The 20266-nt window shown below is 43.6% G+C and overlaps 1 protein-coding gene across 1 annotated transcript in view; it reads right to left on the bottom strand.

The window, feature by feature from the left end:
- Positions 1-20266, bottom strand: part of LOC115092143 (complement C4-A-like) — a 274266-nt gene that overhangs the window by 123447 nt on the left and 130553 nt on the right. Inside the window, exons 23-25 of the mRNA XM_029602749.1 lie at positions 19011-19091; positions 2759-2962; positions 1255-1330 (exon numbers count right to left, since the gene is read on the bottom strand). Coding sequence (XP_029458609.1) covers positions 1255-1330; positions 2759-2962; positions 19011-19091 — 361 coding nt within the window. The remainder of the gene's footprint in view (positions 1-1254; positions 1331-2758; positions 2963-19010; positions 19092-20266) is intronic.

Below are 20266 nucleotides of genomic sequence, written 5' to 3'. Positions count from 1 at the left end.
ATTGCGTGTGAGGGAAATTGACAATAAAGTTGCAAATTTAACTGGTAATCTTTTGCAGGTTTCAACTAGTAAGAAAATGATATTGGGCAGGAGTAAACTGGTATTTCTTTTCAATACTGAAAAGCAAACTTAAAAACGTAGTATTGGGCACATCAAGCTTGGTTGCATTGCTGGAAACAAAACAAATTAAATTTTGGATTAGATCGGGGGTGAAGACCTGGCTACTGCCACTAGTACTGACCCTTGCCCTCTCCCCACCCCAAATAAACACCTACTTGCACTATCAAAATTAAAATACTGAAGCACAACCAGGCCCTCCCCAAGCCCTCCTCCCAAATGGGGTGAGAGAGATCCACAATCACTCCTGCCTTGCTGAGTCAGTATTCAAAATTGGCTTCAACTGGCCCTGAGACCAGCTCTATTTTATTGTATGGAGGCCTTGGCCCGACCAACTTTTCTGCTGCGCTGTCTCAGAAGAGCTCCTGCCAGCACCTTGCAACTCCCTGTGAGTCTGAACTGCGCAGGTGCCTATATTCCGACAGTGACCTGGTTTCATTCTAACGAGTCCAGTGCGAGAACACAGGCATCTGCATGGCTCATACTCAGAGAAAGATGTCCAAATCTGGCAGGATCATTCTTGAGATGGTGCAGCTGAAAAGTAGGTCAGGACAGGGCCCAGGTGGCCCATCCATTCCAATGCCTACGCTCTGTACTAATAGTAGCCTGGGTTTCCATTGAAAAAAAAACAGAAATCCAGCTCAGGCACCCCTTAATATTCTGGTTTCTGAGTAGCTCTGTTAAAGAGCATGTGATTTTTTTTTTTGGGGGGGGGGGAGGGGGATGGATGAATAATTGTCTGATGTCTTGTGTTCTTTCTGGACACTGATTATTGATGCAAGCAATTCTTCAGGTATATTACCATTTCTTATTGCTTTATATGTGCCGCTGAGATTTCTAACACAGCTCAGTATTGATTGTTCTTTGTATAGTCAAGTGCCCGCATCTGATTTCCCTAGTTGGAGGACTCTGTACTTTCTTTTTTGATTTCAAGAATAAACCTTCAACACTCCATTTGCAGAACATCTCTAACTTGAACTTGGGAAGCACAAGTCCATTAAATATCTCTAGTTATTTTTTTTTTCCATAATATGGTTTAATTTTTTCAGAAAGGAAATATTATGAAGAAAATTAAGTTTTGAGACCTCAAGCAGAAGAACTTTCCAAACAGCTGTGACAGATGAAAGGCCAACATACCATGTACCGCCTTCGTAACCTCGGTATATTGCAAAGGAACCATCTCTATTCTGAAATGTTAGCATTCGGGTATAGCCTAGAGTAGAATTGTAATTCAAGATATTAGTGCATGATTTGTGGAAATGCTGTTTTACAAGCATACCAACATTTTTATTTCTTATTTGTGACGCGCAACAGTTAACCATGATTTTATGAAAAAAATATTTTCAGCGCATTATTTAAAAAAATGTACATGAACATGGTGAGATCAATATTCTACGAAAGCCACATATTAGCTATATTTTCATAAGGGATTTAATTTTTACAGGACGCAAAGAATATAATGCTGTAAAGGCAAGCCATCATAAACCACTAAAAGGGTACCAGTGACATCACAGTCAACATGAATGAAGCTCAAATTATCTCTGGTAAGTACTGGAGACTCAAAACAGAGCTACAGTCCAGGCTACCTACTGTATATGACTGGATTTTCTAACTGGCACTATATCTTATCAGTTAAGTAGAATGTTCATTTTGATTTCAAGGAATCTAATTAATCTTCAAAGCTTTATTTTATTTTCATTAGCTTAACTGTTCAGCATATCATGGTTGCTATTTATTTACTAAAAGTATTCTGGATCCTTACCTACTTCCACCTACAAAAAAATGTGTTAATAAGTCCTTTACTATCTATTACTTCCTAGATTAAAGAACCACTTCTTTGGCTAGGGCAGCATGTCTCATTCCAGTTCTTGGGACACACCTGGTCTGGTTTCCAGGATATCCACAATGAATATGCAGGAGATAGATTTGCATACAGTTGGGGCAACACATGCAAATCTATCTCATGCATATTCATTGTGGATATCCTGAAAAACCTGACTGGCTGGGGGTCTCCCACGACAAGCACGGGAAACACTGGGCTAGAAGCTGCAACTAGTCAAGCTTCTGGAAACTGTGCACTGCCACACACTTCACATCTACATTCTCATATTTAACAATTTCTTCATGCATTTGATAGAGAACAAACAACTGTTGCTGCCAGTTTCACCAGGGTTACAGTAATAGTTTCAAATAGTAGTTGGCAAGCAGCTTAGAAAAGATATTTAAAAAAATATCTGTTTTAAATATACCAAATGCAGACTTATCAGATTTTTATTTCAGTTTGTATGGCATTCCACTGAATGATCATTGTATTGATTTTGAAGACACATAAACTGAATCCAAACTCAAAACGTCAAACCATGTGTCCATGTATGTCACAAAAAAAAAAAAAAAAGCAAGAGAAAATGACCTTTTATTTTTTTAATGGGGAGTTTAAACGTCCCAGTCTGGTCAGGGTCCAAACAGTTTCATGTCCCCATTGTGGAGGGGTGTGATTCAGGGCGCTTACCTCCCTTATCATACAGGTCCTGGGTCACAGTGAAAAGGCCAAGAAGGAGCCACTCTCAGCTCATGACATTTGATCTTAGCCAAAAAGACAAAATAAAAATAAAATAAAAAGGGCGAGAGTTCCTTCGTTTACCTTTATCGATCATTTGAATGGCCTCATCTTTTCTGTCCTCTTTAAGCTGTACCCACTGTTCGCTTACATCAAGGTATTCAATGGCATACATTGCTGGAGCCATCTTCACCATTGTTTGCTCACCACAACCTGTGGGCACTCTGATGAAATCATCAATTGTGTTTGAGCTAAGACAATTTTCTATCGATTCACCCATTATATCACCTAAAAGTGTAACAAGTTTATGCAGATTAAAGAGGATTTATTGTAATTTTTAACTATTAAAAAAAAAATGTAGATCACAACAGCTTCCATTCCACAATCTTCCTGAATCACATAAATAGCTGAATTTATCTGGAGATATTTGCTGTGTGCTGTTTTTTCCCCTTCAAGAAACATAAAAAGATATTTATATTTATATATTTATATGGCACCTTATCCAGAGCTAAAATCTAAAACATAATAAGCTTCTTAATACTTTGAACACAGAAAAATAATTTTCTATATGTATACGGTATAGAAATTCTATATATTTTGTCTATGCGGAGGAAAAAACTCATAAACAAGCTTGATTTTCATAGGTTTCAAACAAGCTTTGCAATCAATCATTGATCATAAGAACCTCCATCCTTCCTTTTCTTTTAAGAACATAACATACTGGGTCAGACCAAGGGTCCATCAAGCCCAGCATCCTGTTTCCAACAGTGGCCAATCCAGGCCATAAGAACCCGGCAAGTACCCAAAAACTAAGTCTATTCCATGTTACCGTTGCTAGTAATAGCAGTGGCTATTTTCTAAGTCAACTTAATTAATAGCAGGTAATGGACTTCTCCTCCAAGAACTTATCCAATCCTTTTTTAAACATAGCTATACTAACTGCACTAACCACATCCTCTGGCAACAAATTCCAGAGGTTAAATGTGCACTGAGTAAAAAAGAACTTTCTCCGATTAGTTTTAAATGTTCCATATGCTAACTTCATGGAGTGCCCCCTAGTCTTTCTATTATCCGAAAGAGTAAATAACCGATTCACATCTACCCGTTCTAGACCTCTAATGATTTTAAACACCTCTATCATACCCCCCCCCCCCTCAGCAGTCTCTTCTCCAAGCTGAAAAGTCCTAACCTCTTTAGTCTTTCCTCATAGGGGAGCTGTTCCATTCCCCTTATTTTGGTAGCCCTTCTCTGTACCTTCTCCATTGCAATTATAGCTTTTTTGAGATGTGGCGACCAGAATTGTACACAGTATTCAAGGTGTGGTCTCACCATGGAGCGATACAGAGGCATTATGACATTTTCCGTTTTATTCACCATTCCCTTTCTAATAATTCCCAACATTCTGTTTGCTTTCTTGACTGCCGCAGCACACTGAACCAACGATTTCAATGTGTTACCCACTATGATGCCTAGATCTCTTTCTTGGGTTGTAGCACCTAATATGGAACCCAACATTGTGTAATTATAGCATGGGTTATTTTTCCCTATATGCATCACCTTGCACTTATCCACATTAAATTTCATCTGCCATTTGGATGCCCAATTTTCCAGTCTCACAAGATCTTCCTGCACTTTATCACAATCTGCTTGTGATTTAACTACTCTGAACAATTTTGTATCATCTGCAAATTTGATTCTCACTTGTATTTCTTTCCAGATCATTTATAAATATATTGAAAAGTAAGGGTCCCAATACAGATCCCTGAGGCACTCCACTGCCCACACCCTTCCACTGAGAAAATTGTCCATTTAATCCTACTCTTTGTGTTGTGGAGCGCTAGGAGAGCGATCCCACTCCTGGGTGATGTGTGTCCTTGGGCCACGGCTCGACCCCAGAGGGCTCTGAAGAAGTGCCGTGGGAGGCGTGGCATGCCTGAGCATGGGCTGGACGGGAGCAGGGCTGGAGTGAAGACTGGCTGACAGGCCCTCCTCTGGACCTGCGCGCTTCGGAAGACCCAACAACGCAATGTTGGTCTTGTGAACAGTCCTCCGACCGTTCCTAGCCCTTTCGGACCTGCCGCAGGGTACGGCATGAAGCGGCAGGCCGGATGGAGGCCAGGACAGTGAAGACTGGAACATGGATTCAGACGAGACTCAGGAATGACGTAGACTCAGGTGTAGACGTGGACTCAGGACGAGGTGCAGGATCCATAGACGTGGACTCAGGCATAGATGCAGGATCCTTAGACGTGGACTCAGGCATAGACGTGGACTTCAGGAACGGGGTGCAGTATGCATAGACATGGACGCAGGCAAGACGAGAACTCAGGTCGGGGTACTGGATGCACAGAGGTGGAGTCAGGAACGAGGGCTAAAGGAAGACATGGGCACTGACCCTCAGGGCGCCCTACTCAGGCCACCCGCGGGACTGAGTCGCGGACCACCCTGTCCCGTGCGCGCCCTACACAGCCCAGGAAGGCTGGTCGCGGACCACGCAGAGAGCGGGAGAGCACAGGAAAGAGGAAGCAGGTTCGCTGCTCTCCGGGCAGCACAAGGCAAGGATATACGCTGCTCTCCTGGCAGCACAAGGCAAGGATATACGCTGCTCTCCTGGCAGCACAAGGCAGGTTAGGCATCAGGATCAGGAACAAGGATATCTGGAACATCAGGACTGGAACACATATACTGGAATAGGAGACACACCTCTGGGCTGGAACATGGACATCAGGAACATCAGGACTGGAACAAGAGACAGACCTTGAGACTGGAACGGCAGGCAAACATCAGGACTGGAACAACTTGACAAGAAGCTTCAACAGGAAACATGGAACACTGGACCTTGCAGAAGGCTGGAATACAAGGCATCTCCTGGAACGAGGAACTCAGGAGTGACCAACTCCTTGCGAAGGCAAAGATACACTGAAAGCTGAGCCCTTTAGTAGGGCTGAAGTGGACAACGCCCAGGGAGGGGTCAGCAGGGGGCCACACCTGGCTGGCCCTTGAAGAGCAGTAGAGAAGCGCGCGCTCGCGCCCTAGGAGGCTGGAGAGAAGAGCTGGAAGCCGGTGGTGTCCCCAGCCATGTGGAGGGCCCAAGGAAGCCGCGGAGCAGCCCTGGACTGGAGCTGGGTGAAGGCAGGTCACTGGAGCAGCTCCCAGCTGCACGGACAGAAGCAGAGAGAGGCAAGGCTGGCTGCGGGGGAAGGGCCGACTGCAGGAACGGCTCCATGCCGTGAGGACAGCCCCAGGGGGAGAGGTAAGACTGCAGGGAGAGTAGAGAGCTGTAGGCACCGGCAGAGAGAAGTGCTGGCTGCAGGGAACTGGGAGAGACTGCAGGCACCGGCAGGGACGGCTTCCCTGCTGGGCAAGGACCCGGGCTAAAGCAGCACTGGGAGAGACGGCCTGCTTGCTAAAGGTCCCGGGATCGCAGCAGCACGTCGGGGAAAGGCAGAGACAGCAGCCGAGGAGCAGACCACATGGCAGCAGCTGTGGAACCGGCCCCAGCTGATTCAGGGAGAAAGAAGCAGCGTCAGCAGCCCGGCTGGCTGTGGCTGTGAGAGGTAAGAACCTGCACACGCTTCTTGTGGGCAGGAGCATAACACTTTGTTTCCTGTCTTTTAACCAGTTTGCAATCCACGAAAGGACATCGCCAACTATCCCATGACTTTTTACTTTTCCTAGAAGCCTCTCATGAGGAACTTTGTCAAACGCCTTCTGAAAATCCAAGTATACTACATCTACCGGTTCACCTTTATCCACATGTTTATTAACATTTTAATTTTTGTCCTTTTCTTCAGTGTTTTAATTTTCTAGTGTTATAATTTTATCTATAAATCTGCTTTTCCTCTGTGATCTAACTTCTCAAATTTGAAACCTTTATTCAAATTGCATGTCTCTATAATGCAGCATGAACACATTTGAGTTTCATTCAGATTTGCAAATCTCTTATTATATGTTTTAACACGACTTATCTCTTCTCCTGATGAACACTGGCTCTTTACTCAGTTTCTGAAAACTGGATCACGGATATTTGGTGACTGCTATGAAGTCAGATGATGGAATGTATGGAAATATCCAGCATTTCAAGGAACGCTGAAAAAAACGCCAACATGGCACACATTTTGTTGTGGAACAGCTGCTTCAGGGTGATGCTTCAAAGACACTAAATCATCTTTTAGTATATATTTGCTGCATGCATATGTTTTGTAAATAAAATTATACTTGTTTACGATTCTTCTTTCGTTGTCATTATCTTGGTTACTTTCAAAGACAGTTACATAGAAACATAGGAACATAGAAACGATGGCAGAAAAGGACCAAATGCTCCATCCAGTCTGCCCAGCAAGCTTATGGTAGCACCAGCCGTGCCATCCAGGTGTCCCCATAAAGGTATCATCAGAGGTGGTAACTGGCTTATGTACACAGGTCTTCCCCATAAAGGTATTGTCAGGGGCCGGCATCTGCCTTGCAAGTTACTCCCATACTTATTTTCCAAAACTGTTAAAGTCAGGGCCCTTGTTGGTTTCTGTCTGAGTCCAATTCCCCTTTATCTCTTGCCATTGAAGCATAGAGCAATGATGGAGTCGCATCACAAGTATAAGCTTATTGGTTAAAGGTATTAACAGCTGCAACAGCAAGTTAGCCCCATGGTTATTTGTTTTCCCAGACCGTAAAATTCATATCCTTGTTGCTGTCTGAAATTAATTCTATTTTTACTCTTTCCCCCCTGCCATTAAAGCAGAGAGCAATAATGAGTTATATCAACAGTATGACAGCTTATTGGTTAATGGTAGTAACTGCCACACCAGCAAGTTAACCCCATGCATTCTTTTCCTCATTTTCATCCTCTAATCTTTAGGGATCCACAGTGTTTATCCCATGGCCCTTTGAAATCTTTCATTGTTTTTGTCTTCACCACCTCCTCCGGAAGAGCATTCCAGGTATCCACCATCCTCTCCATGAAGAAATATTTCCTGACATTGGTTCTGGGTCGTCCTTCCTAGAGTTTCATTTCATGACCCCTAGTTCTATTGATTTCTTTCCTATGGCGAGAGTTTGTTGAATGTGCATCATTAAAACCTTTCAGGTATCTGAAGGTCTGTATCATATCTCCCCTGCACCTCCTCTCCTCCAGGGTACACCTATTTAGGTTCTTCAACCTCTCCTCATAAGTCAATTGATGGAGACCCCGCATCTTTTTTGTCACCATTCTCTGGACCACCTCTACCCTGTCTATGTCTCTTTTGAGATACAGTCTCCAGAACTGAACACAATACTCCAGATGAGGCCTCACCAAGAACCTGTACAAGGGGATTATCACCTCCTTTTTCTTACTTGTTATTCCTCTCTCTATGTAATCCAGCATTCTTCTGGCTCTAGCTATCGCCTTGTCACATTATTTGCCATCTTCAGATCGCTAGACACTATCACCCCAAGGTCCTCTTCTTGCTCCATGCACAACAGTGTTCTCTCCCACCCCCCCATCACATTCATTTCTTTCGGATTACCACACCCCATATGCATGACTCTGCACATCCTGACATTGAATCCCAGCTGCCATATATTTGACCACTGTTCAAGCTTCATTCTCTCTGTTGCGTATCCCAGCCATGACAGGCCCGCAACCGGCCCTACTCCACCCCTGATGCCTGGGTCCTGGACCTGGCCCTTCCTCTTTGGCAGCAGTAGCAGTTGCCTACATGCTTATGCTCCAGCAGTGCTCCAAGGTTCCTCCGGCAGCTCCGCAGCCTCCTCCGGTCCCAGTCGGGTCTCCCCACATGCATCAAGGGGAGACGCCGCCACCACCATGTAATTCCAGTCTGTCTGCCTTAGGAGCATGGGAAACCTTCTCACGGCCCCAGATGATGACGTCTCAGGGCCTTGCTACTTAAGGCAGGTCTTGGCAACAGGTCTCCACGCTTCCAGTCATGTGCTTAGTTGCTGCTCGTCATGTTCCTGTTCCTGATTTGTTCCAGTCTTGCGTTCCTGTTCCAGTCCTTTTGCTTCAGTTCCAGTTTCCTGTTCTTGACCCTTGCTTTGGATGGATTCCTGGCTTCGACCCTCACTTATTCCTGACCACGATTTGGACAGATTCCTGGCTTCGACCCTCGCTTGTTCCTAACCATGCTTTGGACGGATTCCTGGCTTTGACCCTCGCTTGTTCCTGACCATGCTTTGGAAGGATTCTCTGGCTTTGACCCTTGCTTGGACTTGACCTTGTCTCCAGCCGCCTGCCCTGACTTCAGCTTGTACCTGACCCTGTCTCCATCTGCCTGCCTTGACTCCAGCTTGAACTTGACTTCACCTACAGCTGACTATTTGGACTTGGCCTTTCTTAGGCTTTTGCCTATTTACAAGCCCGGACTTAAGTGTACCTAGCCTCTAGCCTGCTTCAGCCTGTCCGGGCTTCTGGATCCAGGCTCTGCTTTGAACTCAGCTTCTTTGGACCCTGTTTCTCTGTTGCTTCCTGGCTTTCTGCCTTGAGCATCCTTCACGGGATCAACCATGCGGAGACCCACCTAAGACCAGCTGGCTCCGGTACCCAAGGGCTCAACCTGCGGGGAACGAGGGCAGGTATTGGTGAAGCTCCAGTCATCCTCCGCTTCCTGTTCTGCTCTGCCTCCTGATGGTGGGGACCCATGGGGGCTTCCCCACGGATAGCGTCAACTCCACCACGGGCCAAGGGTCCACCTCCGCAACACTCTCCACTCCTTCTGGTGTGTCCATTCTGTAGCAGATCTTCGTATCATCTGCAAAATAGACAAATTTTACCTTCTATCCCTTCCACAGTGTTACTTACAAAGATGTTGAACAGGACCGGTCCCAACACCGATCTTTGTGGCACTCCGTTTAACACCATTGTCTCTTCAGAATAGGTTCCATTTACTATCACACGCTGTCTTCTATCCGTCAACCAGTTTGTAATCCATGCCACCATCTTGGCGCTCAGTCCAAAGCTTTTCATTTTATTCCCAAGCCTCCAATGTGGGACCGTATCAAAAGCTTTGCTGAAATCCAAGAATATCACATCGAGCGCTCTTCCTAGATACAATTCTTTAGTCACCCAATCCAAAAAGTCAATCAGATTTGTCAGACAGGGCCTTCCCTTGGTGAATCCATGTTGCCTGGGGTCCAGCAATCCTCCTGACTGTAGATAGGTCACTGTCTTTTCCTTAGGCAGAGTCTCCATCACTTTTCCCACCACCAAGGTGAGGCTAACTGGCCTGAAGTTTCCAGCCTTCTCTTTGCTCTCACTTTTGTGAAGTAGAACATCCACTGCTCTTCTCCAATCACTCAGCACCACTCCCATTTCCAGGTATCTATTGAACAGGTCTTGCAGAGGACCTGCCAGCACATCTCTGAGCTCCCTCAGTATCCTGGGATGAATCTCATCAAGCCCCATGGCTTTGTCCACTTTCAGTTTTCCTAGCTCTTCTCATACATTCTCTTCCAAAAACGGAGTTTCGTCTACTCCACTCCCCTCCAATGTCTTGTTAACTAGCGACAGTCCTTCTCCAAGGTCTTCTATAGTGAACACAGAACTGAAGTATTTGTTTAATATTTCTGCCTTTTTTTTGTCTCTCTCCACACATTGATCCTTGTCACCTTTCAGTTTCACTATACCTCTTTGGAGCTTTCTCCTTTCTCTGATGTATCTGGAAAATGTTTTGTCCCTTATCTTTACCTCTTTGGCAATCCTTTCTTCTGCCTGACTTTTTGCTTTCTTGATTACTTTCTTCATCTTCTCAATTTTACCAGAAAATCTTCCTTGTGTTCCTCTTTTTGGGATCCTTTATATTTCTTGGGCACTGATTTTTTTTGCTTTTATTTTATCAGCCACCTCCTTTGAGAACCAGATAGTTTTCTTACTTCTCTTGCTTTTGTTTACTTTTCTAACATAAAGGTTAGTTGCCTTAGTAATTGCTCTTTTTAGTTTGGCCCATTGTTGTTCCACTTCTCTCATTTTCTCCCAGTCTTCTAGTTCTACCTCTAGGTACTTCCCCATTTCAACAAACTTTGTATTTTTGAAGTTCAAAACTCGGGTCTTCGTGTGACCTCTCCATGTCCTATTTGCAATATCAAACCATGCTAGATGGGCACCTACCTGGACATTAAAGACATTATCCTCATTTGTGAGCATTAAGTTGAGTATAACTCCCTCCCTCGTGGGTTCCATTACCATTTATTTATTTATTTATTTATTTATTATTTTTATTATACCGAGTTTCATGATATGAATCACATCAACCATTTATTTGAACAGATCCCCTTACAGGGCATCCACTATCCCTCTACTTCTGTTAGATTCCACAGAAGAGATACTCCAGTCTACATCCAGCAGATTAAAATCTCCAACAATCAACACTTCTCCCTTCTTTACCACCTTTTGGATGTCTTCAAATCGCTATCTAGTTCTTCCGTTTGAGTTGGAGGCCTGTAAACCACTCCAGTAAAAATGGATGCACCATCATCTTTTTTTAGGACAGCTCATAATGCTTCTTCTCTATTTATTTATTTATTTATTTTTAATTTTTATATACCGAAGTTCTTGTTGGAATTACAAATCACTCCGGTTTACATAAAACGATGAACTGCCCAACAGCGGATGGGGGCTTTACATAGAACTGTAGAACATAAGGAACAATAAAACCGGATGTCAATTTAACATAGTAATAATAAATATAATATAATATAATATGTACGTATGTACATATTATATTATATTATTATCATATTCTCTACCCCAACTTCCTTGCAGTTGCAGTTATCATATTCTCCTTCATTTAGAATATGCAGTTATCATATTCTCCATTACCCCAACTTCCTTGCAGTTGCAGTTATCATATTCTCTACCCCAACTTCCTTGCAGTTCAGTTGCTTCAATATTGTTTTTGACATACAGAGCTACTCCTCCCCCTTTTCTGACCTCTCTGTCCTTCCTTAACATGTTATAGCCCGGTATGGCCATATCCCAATCACAGGAATCCATGAACCAAGACTGTTATAGCAACAATGTCCAAGTCCGCTTCCACCATAGTTCATAGCTAAATGCTTGAATTTTCTTGGGACTTATAAATCTATCCAATCACATTGGTTGAAAAATCTGACATAAAGCCTTCAGCCAATCAAATGAGCAAACCTGAATGCCTTTACATTTTTTTACCTATACGTGAACTTAACTCTCCTTTTAATTGACATCACTATGGACTTCTAGCTGTTCCTTAACAATTCATCATCCAATCAAATAATCAACCCACATGTCCCTTCAAATGTTTAACCAATTACTGGACTTCTTTTGTTTTTTGTTGATTTTTTGATTGACATCACTGTTAGCCAATGGTTATCATCTACACTTCCCTTTTGACCAGTGAAATTTTAACCAATCACTCAGTATCTTAAAAGTTCTGTGAAATATAGTTTGGCATAAATATTGACCAATTATTAACCTTTGTCTTTTTACACTTTGAATGGCATTGCTTTCATCCAATGAAATTGTTCACGTGTTATTCATTACTTGGGTTGTTTCTAACAAATTGTCAAAATTACCCTTCTGGAATTCCAAAACACAAGAACAGTACTAATTCATAAAAGTGTTCCTCACTCAGTGCTTGTATTCAAGCCAAGCGGTTCTTCAGATTCTAATTCAAATATCCATCTTTGCTCCAAAATATATAGCTGCCGATCATGATTTCCTCCTCTTGGGTTAATAGAAACCTGATGCAATGCAAAACAACATAAGTTCTCAAACTTATGATCTTGATCAATGCAATGCTGAACCAGTGGTGCATTTAATCTTCTTGTTTTAATATAGCTGTGATATTCAGTTATTTGAATTCTCAACGGACAGGTTGCTTTAGTGATGTAGAAGAGAAGAGATGTCATCATAAAACATAAGAGATTTGCAAATCTGAATGAAACACAGATTTGTTCATGTTATATTATAGCGTCACGGAATTTGAATAAAGGTTTCAAGTTTGAGATTTTAGGTCACAGAGGTAAAGCAGATTTAGAAATAAAATTATAACACTAGAAAATTACAACACTACAGTAAAAGAAAAAATTAAATTACAAAATTAAAAGAAAACGGAAGATGGAGGTTTATATGTCCAATGACTGATCGCAAAGCTTGTTTGAAACCTGAGAAAACAAAGCTTATTTCTGAGGTATTTTCCTCACATAGACAAAATTTATAGAATTCCTATACTACACATTTAGTAAATTATTTTTCGGTAAGTTAAAAGTATTAGGAAGCTAATTATTTTTTAGATTTTAGATTGAACTTCTTTTCTCTAATTATATATTGTGATTGATTCTATCCAGAGCATCTTACAATACAGAACAATTATCAGTAAACACAGTAAAATAAGTCAAAACAACCAAAAACCTTTTTTTAAAGAGGGCATAAGATAAACAATAACAATTTTTTTAAATAGCTCAAAGTAGATGAAAGGTGAACAAAAATTCATACTAAACACATGACATATGACTTCATTGATCCTAAAATCTAACTCAGGACAGAGTAGGTTAGAGAAAGCCAGGTACCTAAAGGCAGGCACACTGTTGGACTCTAGGGGTGTGCATTCGGATTGACCGCATTAGTAAAACGCAACTCATATTTTTTTTTTACTTAAAAAATTGATTCAACATAAACGATCGGATTTCCCACATATCGAACATAGATATGTTCGATATGTGGGAAATCGCGATTGTTGAGCCAAAATAAAAATATAAACCCCCTCACCCTCCTTAATCCCCCCCCCCCCCGACTTACCACAACTCCCTGGTGATGGAGCGAGGAGTGAGGACGCCATTTCTGCAATCCTTGGCGAGAAGCATGTGACGTCGGCGGCACGTCGAGTGACGCCGGCGTCACGTGATTCCCGGCTCGTTCGCGCCGGACGGCTCGTTCGGCGCGAACAAGCCGGGAATCACGTGACGCCGACGTCACGTGATTCCCGGCAAGTTCGCGCCAGACGGCTCGTTCGGCCCAAAAAGAACTTTTGGCCAGCTTGGGGGGGTCAGGAGGCCCCCCCAAGCTGGCCAAAAGTTCTTTTTGGGCCGAACGAGCCGTCCGGCGCGAACGAGCCGGGAATCACGTGGCGCCGCGTCACTCAGACGCGACATCACGTGATTCCCGTCAAGTTCGCGCCGGACGGCTCGTTCGGCGCGAACAAGCCGGGAATCACGTGACGCCGACGTCACGTGATTCCCGGCAAGTTCGCGCCAGACGGCTCGTTCGGCCCAAAAAGAACTTTTGGCCAGCTTGAGGGGGTCAGGAGGCCCCCCCAAGCTGGCCAAAAGTTCTTTTTGGGCCGAACGAGCCGTCCGGCGCGAACTTGCCGGGAATCACGTGACGTCGCGTCTGAGTGACGCGGCGCCACGTGATTCCCGGCTCGTTCGCGCCGGACGGCTCGTTCGGCCCAAAAAGAACTTTTGGCCAGCTTGGGGGGTCAGGAGGCCCCCCCAAGCTGGCCAAAAGTTCTTTTTGGGCCGAACGAGCCGTCCGGCGCGAACGAGCCGGGAATCACGTGACGCCGCGTCACTCGACGTGCCACCGACGTCACATGCTTCTCGCCAAGGATTGCAGAAATGACGTCCTTACTCCTCGCTCGATCACCAGGGAGTTGTGGTAAGTCTGGGGGGGGGATTAAGGAGGGTGAGGGGGTTTAATTTTTTTTTTTGCACATATGTACATATACCCAACTCATTGGATTTTTTTTATGTCCATATTGGCCGCAAGTGGGACCCCCTTTCGGACATAAAAAATATGAACATAAAATTTTGCTCTGCACATCCCTATTGGACTCAACAGAATCCTAGATCATTGGGGAGTGGGGAAGAATCCCCATCCAATATAGTAGCTAGCCAATAGAGTAGAGGCAGGGAATTCTGGTTTTCGAGTGCCGCAAGCCAGTCAGATTTTTAAGATAACCACACTGAATATTTATGAGATATATTTTCATGCACTGCCTCTACTGCATGCAAATGAATGTCATGCATATTCATTGTGGATAGCCTGAAAACCCAACTGGCTTGCAGAACTCAAGGATTAGAGTTGCCTACCCCTATAGTAGGGAGAAGGGCCCTTCTGACCGGGTCATCTATTAAAAACCTTAGGTGACCTTGCCAGCCCATTCCTAACCCAATTTGTAAGCCAATCTCTAACATCTGGCATCTTCCCTGACCTGCTTAAACAGACTTCCATTCTCCCCATTCTGAAGAAAAAAATAAGAACATAATCAATCTGTCTAACCTATGCCCTACTGCTTTGCTTACCTCACTAGCGAAACTACTAGAATCAATAGTCCTACATCACCTCACAAACTATTTATCTGAAAATGCCATATTATACCCAAATCAACACATTACTTCTGTCTTCATTTGACACCTTAATAAGAGGCTTTGATGTAAACACCAATTACATACTTGTACTTCTCGATATCTCAGCAGCCTTTGATACTCTCAACCATCAAACTCTCCTTTATCAGCTTGAATCCATCAGCATAGTAGATACTGTTTTGAACTGGTTCTGTTCTTACCTATCGAATCACCCTTATAAGATCAACATAGGTCATCACTCATCTGATTGGTATTTTCCTTCCTCAGGAGTCCCACAAGGTTCATCATTATCAGCCATCTTGTTTAACATCTACCTATTACCCCTATGTCACCTTCTCAATGGTCTCAATATCTAATTCAAGATTTATGCTGATGACGTTCAGTTTTTTTGTCCCTTACTTTGTTGTATCAAAGAGTGATTCATGGTCCACTACTCTTGCTACAGTTTGTCTCTTCTTCCAAACTATCAACTCATGGCTATCCCATAACCACTTAAAACTAAACACATAAAAAACAGAAATTATCCACCTCTGCTCTATTCCTCACTCTGCCTGCAGCCCCCCTACACATTTGAACATAGACGACATGTCCATCCTCATTGTATCCAAAGCACAAAATCTCGGAGTCATCATTGATTCGAGCCTGTCCATGTCTGCTCATATCTCCACCACTGTCAAAAATTCCTTCTTTAAACGTCAGATGTTGAAACATCTCTGTCCTCTTCTTTTTGCTAAGGACTTTTGAACTGTCCTACAATCTCTCATTTTCTCTAGTCTAGTCTATTGTAACGCTTTATATCTTGGTCTTCATGATAACACCCTTTGACCACTACAATTAATTCAAAACACTCTTGCACACTTGCTGACTGGAATCTCTAGGAAGAAACATATTATATCAATTCTCTGCTCAACACACTGGCTTTCATTTCATTATAGATTCAATACAAGGTCCTATCTATCTTATGCAATCTAATATATAATGATTCAACAACGTGACTTTGCACTTTTCTTCATATTTACCAACCTAGCAGACAATTACGGTCCTTACACAAAAACTTACTGGAAATCCCATCGGTACGCTTGGCATGGCCAGACATTACCAGAAGATGTGCTTTCTCAGTAGCTGGCCCCACACTCTGGAACTCTATTCCAGATCACCTAAGACAACTAACTTCTCATAAGGGGGCTGATGCAAAAACCTTGCGCTGAAAGCGGGAACTGTGTATTCAGCGCCCGTTTTCATAACGCGCCCCCAGGCACCTCTCCTGGGGGCACGATGCAATATTTAAATTAGGGCTCTCGCTGTCAAACAGGCGCTAGAGGCGATTGCGCGCCCCTAGCACCTCCTTAACAGCAGAAGCCGAATAGAGATCTGCTGTCGGTGGCTGTCCTTCGGTTAAGAAAATGGACGCTGAATGTATCAGCGTCTCGTTTTCCTAACCAGCACACATGCAGAGGTTAGGAAAATGGACGCTGATAAATTCAGCATCCATTCTCCTAACCTGACTACCGGCACCAGAAGGAGTGTATAAAATCAATATTAAAGTATCGGGTACTTAATATTAATGTATTCACTCCTTCACTTATTGCAGATTGGTCCCTTTACAGTCACATGTCAGTGAAAGGACCAATCTCCTTTCAGAAGGCTGTCCTGAAAGGGGCTTGGTCCTTTCACTGACATGTGACAGTGTAGGGGCCAGTTGCTTAGTCCCTTTACTGACAAATGTCAGTGAAAAGGACCAATGGGCAATAAGTGAAGAGTGAATAAATTAATATTAAGTGCCCGACACTTTAATATTGATTTATATACTCCTTCTGGTGCCAGTAGTCAGGTTCGGAGAATGGACGCTGAATTAACCAGCGTCCATTTTCCAAATCCCTGCTACCGCTTTTTTAAACTTTTTTTTTTCATTATTTTTTTAAAGAGTTGTTCCTCCAACTTAATATCCCAAGGATATTAAGTGGGAGGCAATACAGAAAAGCAGTTTTTCTGCTTTTCGGTACTAGTTTTAGTAGCATTCAGCAATTAACACTTGCTCTAGGCAGGCATTTGCATGTGATAAGCGCTATTATTTTCACTCCGCGTTGGATGTTGGATGTGCGTTGCAGTGGTGCTAATACCCTTAGAGGCAGATTTTAAAAACCTACGTGCATAAATCCAGGTGGATTTACCCATGTAGGGGGGGTTAAGCGCGCCGGACCTATTTTCAAATGGCCCGGCGGTGTGCGTAAAGCCCCGGGACGCACATAAGTCCCAGGGCTTGAAAAATGGGTGGGGCATGGGCGGGGTGGTCTGGGGGCAGGGCATGGCATGGCCAGAGGCCTCTCTTCGGCCGCTGGGCCTGGGAATTGCGCGCCGGAACTCGGCTGGTTCGCGCAAGTTACGCCTGCCTCTGGCAGGCGTAACTTGCGCGTAACTTGCGCGTAACTACCTTTATCCCAGAAGTTATGCCTCTGGCAGGCGTAACTTCTGGGATAAAGGCACGAGGTAATTTTTTTTTGGGCTGGGGGGCGGGACAGGTAGGAGAAGGGAGGGGAAGTTTGGGGGGATAGCTGGAGGGAACGGGGAAAGCCATCGGGGCTCCCCTAGGGCTCGGTGCGTGCAAGGTGCACCCCCTTGCGCGCACTGACCCCGGATTTTATAACATGTGCGCGGCTGCGCGCGCATGTTATAAAATTGGGCATACATTTGAGCGCACCGGGTAGCGTGCACAAATGTGCCCCGCACGCGTTGGTTTAAAAATCCGGCCCTTATTGCATAAGGGGATTAGTTAGCGCCTCTTCAACCTACATCCAACTGCGGGTTATACAGTGCGCTGGGCTCAGCATACTGTATTGCATCAGCTTCAAGGAATTTAAATGTAGCTTAAAGACCTATTTATTCTCAATGGCATTTGAATCCCTCACTAACACCCGGCAGGTTGTCCCAAGGCACGCCTCCTCTGCATAACTCTTCCTACTTATCTAACTCCTAGCCCAACCCATGCCCTTTCTCTAAATATTTCTTTTAAATTGTGTTTTATGGTATGTTTTTATGTGTATTTATTATGTATATTACCACCTGTAAACCATTTTGACAAATTTAATGTTGTAAAAGCAATATATAAACCCTTTTAAATAAATAATAATTCAGCCAGCCACAATGGGGCACATCCACCACTGTAATGAAAGCAATAGAATATCATTCTATTGCTTTCATTACAGAATGATACACTGTCATCCCCTGGCCTGGCATCCATCTTGCCTGACCCTTTTGATGGCCTTCCTAAAGGACTGCGTAAAATTTAAATTCAGCCCTGACGTAGTTGTGTTAGTGGCAGGCAGGCTGCTACCAAAGAAGTCTCTAAGATGTATTGTCCTTAGCGTTCTTTGTTTTCTTTTATCAGGGAACAAAGACAAGCTTATGGTTCAGAGATAAAAGGGAACAAAGAACGCTAAGGACAATGTATTTAGGTACTTCCTTTCTTAGCAGCCTGCTTGCCACTAACACATCTACATCAGGGCTGCATTTACATTTTCTACAGCCTCCATCACCTTTGGTATTGGTGAAAAAGGATTCTGGGAAATTGAGTCTTTCAGACCAATTCATAGGAGTCAACTGCAACACAGCCAGGAGCAGGCTAAGAAGAAGAGGAATTTTCTAGGTAAGGCGGCAACATGATAGAAAAATAAGGTGAGCGATACTGTGGAATCAGTATTCACAGCCCCTCGGTATGGGGGTAGGGAAGCCTCTGCTATCACACAATGGTGACACTTGGTAGCCAGATTCAAGGTGCATGAGTATCAGGTTCCAAGGAATGATTTTTTTACACTTCAGAATTTTACAGAATAGAAGCCAATCTAAACCAAAACAATGCCATCTTTTCTGCTGATGTAGTGTAAAGTATAATAAGGTGGTTGGTAGCACTATTAAGTTATATCATCTCATGCTCATCAACCCAAACTCTAAGAAAAAGAAGCAGTAGTAAAAGTGATAGAGAAAAGTTTTTGTTTTTTTTAACCTTTAAGGCTCATAAATATATGTGAATCAGTATCAGGGATCATATTAGATGGTTTGATTAGGTTGACATTTTCTCGTCGCCCTGTAAAACAGAAAACAAATTTTGTATAAATAAAAATATTATATACTTTTTCAAATCCACACATTGCTTTATTTGAGCTTTGTTAAACAATATTCACAGAATATGCATAGAATATCAATCTACAGACATGAGCATTTTTAAAGAAAGCACTTTTCAAATCATGGTACCCATACTTTTTAAAATCTATGAACATATTTCACAGGGTATATTATTCAAAAGACAAAAGTGTATTTGTTTTACAGAATACAAGCTTCTTCCCATGAGGAAGGCTAAACAGGTTAGGGCTCTTCAGGCTGGAGAAGAGATATGATAGAAGTCCACAAAATCATGAATGAGGTATAATGGGAAAACAGGGGACGATTATTTATCCTTTCAAATAATACTAGGGCTACGGGAAACTCCATGAAGCTAATAGCATATTTAAATAAACTGGATAAAGTATTTTTCCACTCAACACATAAACTACGGTATTTTTTAGGGATGTGAATCGTGTGCCCGATCGTCTTAATGATCGGGTTCGGCTAGAGGGAAAAAAAAATCTGATCGGTGGTGATGTGAATTGGAATCGGTTCCGATTCACATATTAAATTTTTTTTTAGTGAGGCCCGACCCTTTAAAATTGACCCCTTACCTTCCCCAACCCTCCCGAACCCCCACAAAACTTTTTACGAGTACCTGGTGGTCCAGTGGGGGCACGGGAACTGATCTCCCGCTCTCGGGCCATCAGCGCCATTTTGGCTGCCACTCAAAAATGGCGCCGATGGCCCGATAAAAATAAACCCACCTGACCCTTTAAAAATGACCCCTTAGCTTCCCCCACCCTCCCGAGCCCCCCAAAACATTTTAAAATTACCTGGTGGTCTAGTGGTGGTCCCGGGAGCGATCTCCCTTTCTCGGGCCGTCGGCTGCCACTCATAAGATGGCGCCAATGGCCCTTTGCCCTTACCATGTGACAGGGTATACGTGCCATTGGCCGGCCCCTGTCACATGATAGGAGCACTGGCTGGCTGGCGCAATCCAGTGCTCCTACCATGTGACAGCTGGTAGGAGCAGAGGGCCATCGGCGCCATCTTTATGAGTGGCAGCCGACGGCCCGAGAACGGGAGATCGCTCCCGGGACCACCACTAGACCACCAGGTAATTTTAAAATGTTTTGGGGGGCTCGGGAGGGTGGG

This window comes from Rhinatrema bivittatum, chromosome 5 (genome assembly GCF_901001135.1).
Source record: "Rhinatrema bivittatum chromosome 5, aRhiBiv1.1, whole genome shotgun sequence".
In the NCBI taxonomy this organism is placed as follows: domain Eukaryota; kingdom Metazoa; phylum Chordata; class Amphibia; order Gymnophiona; family Rhinatrematidae; genus Rhinatrema; species Rhinatrema bivittatum.
This window is presented reverse-complemented; position numbering and strand designations above follow the sequence as displayed.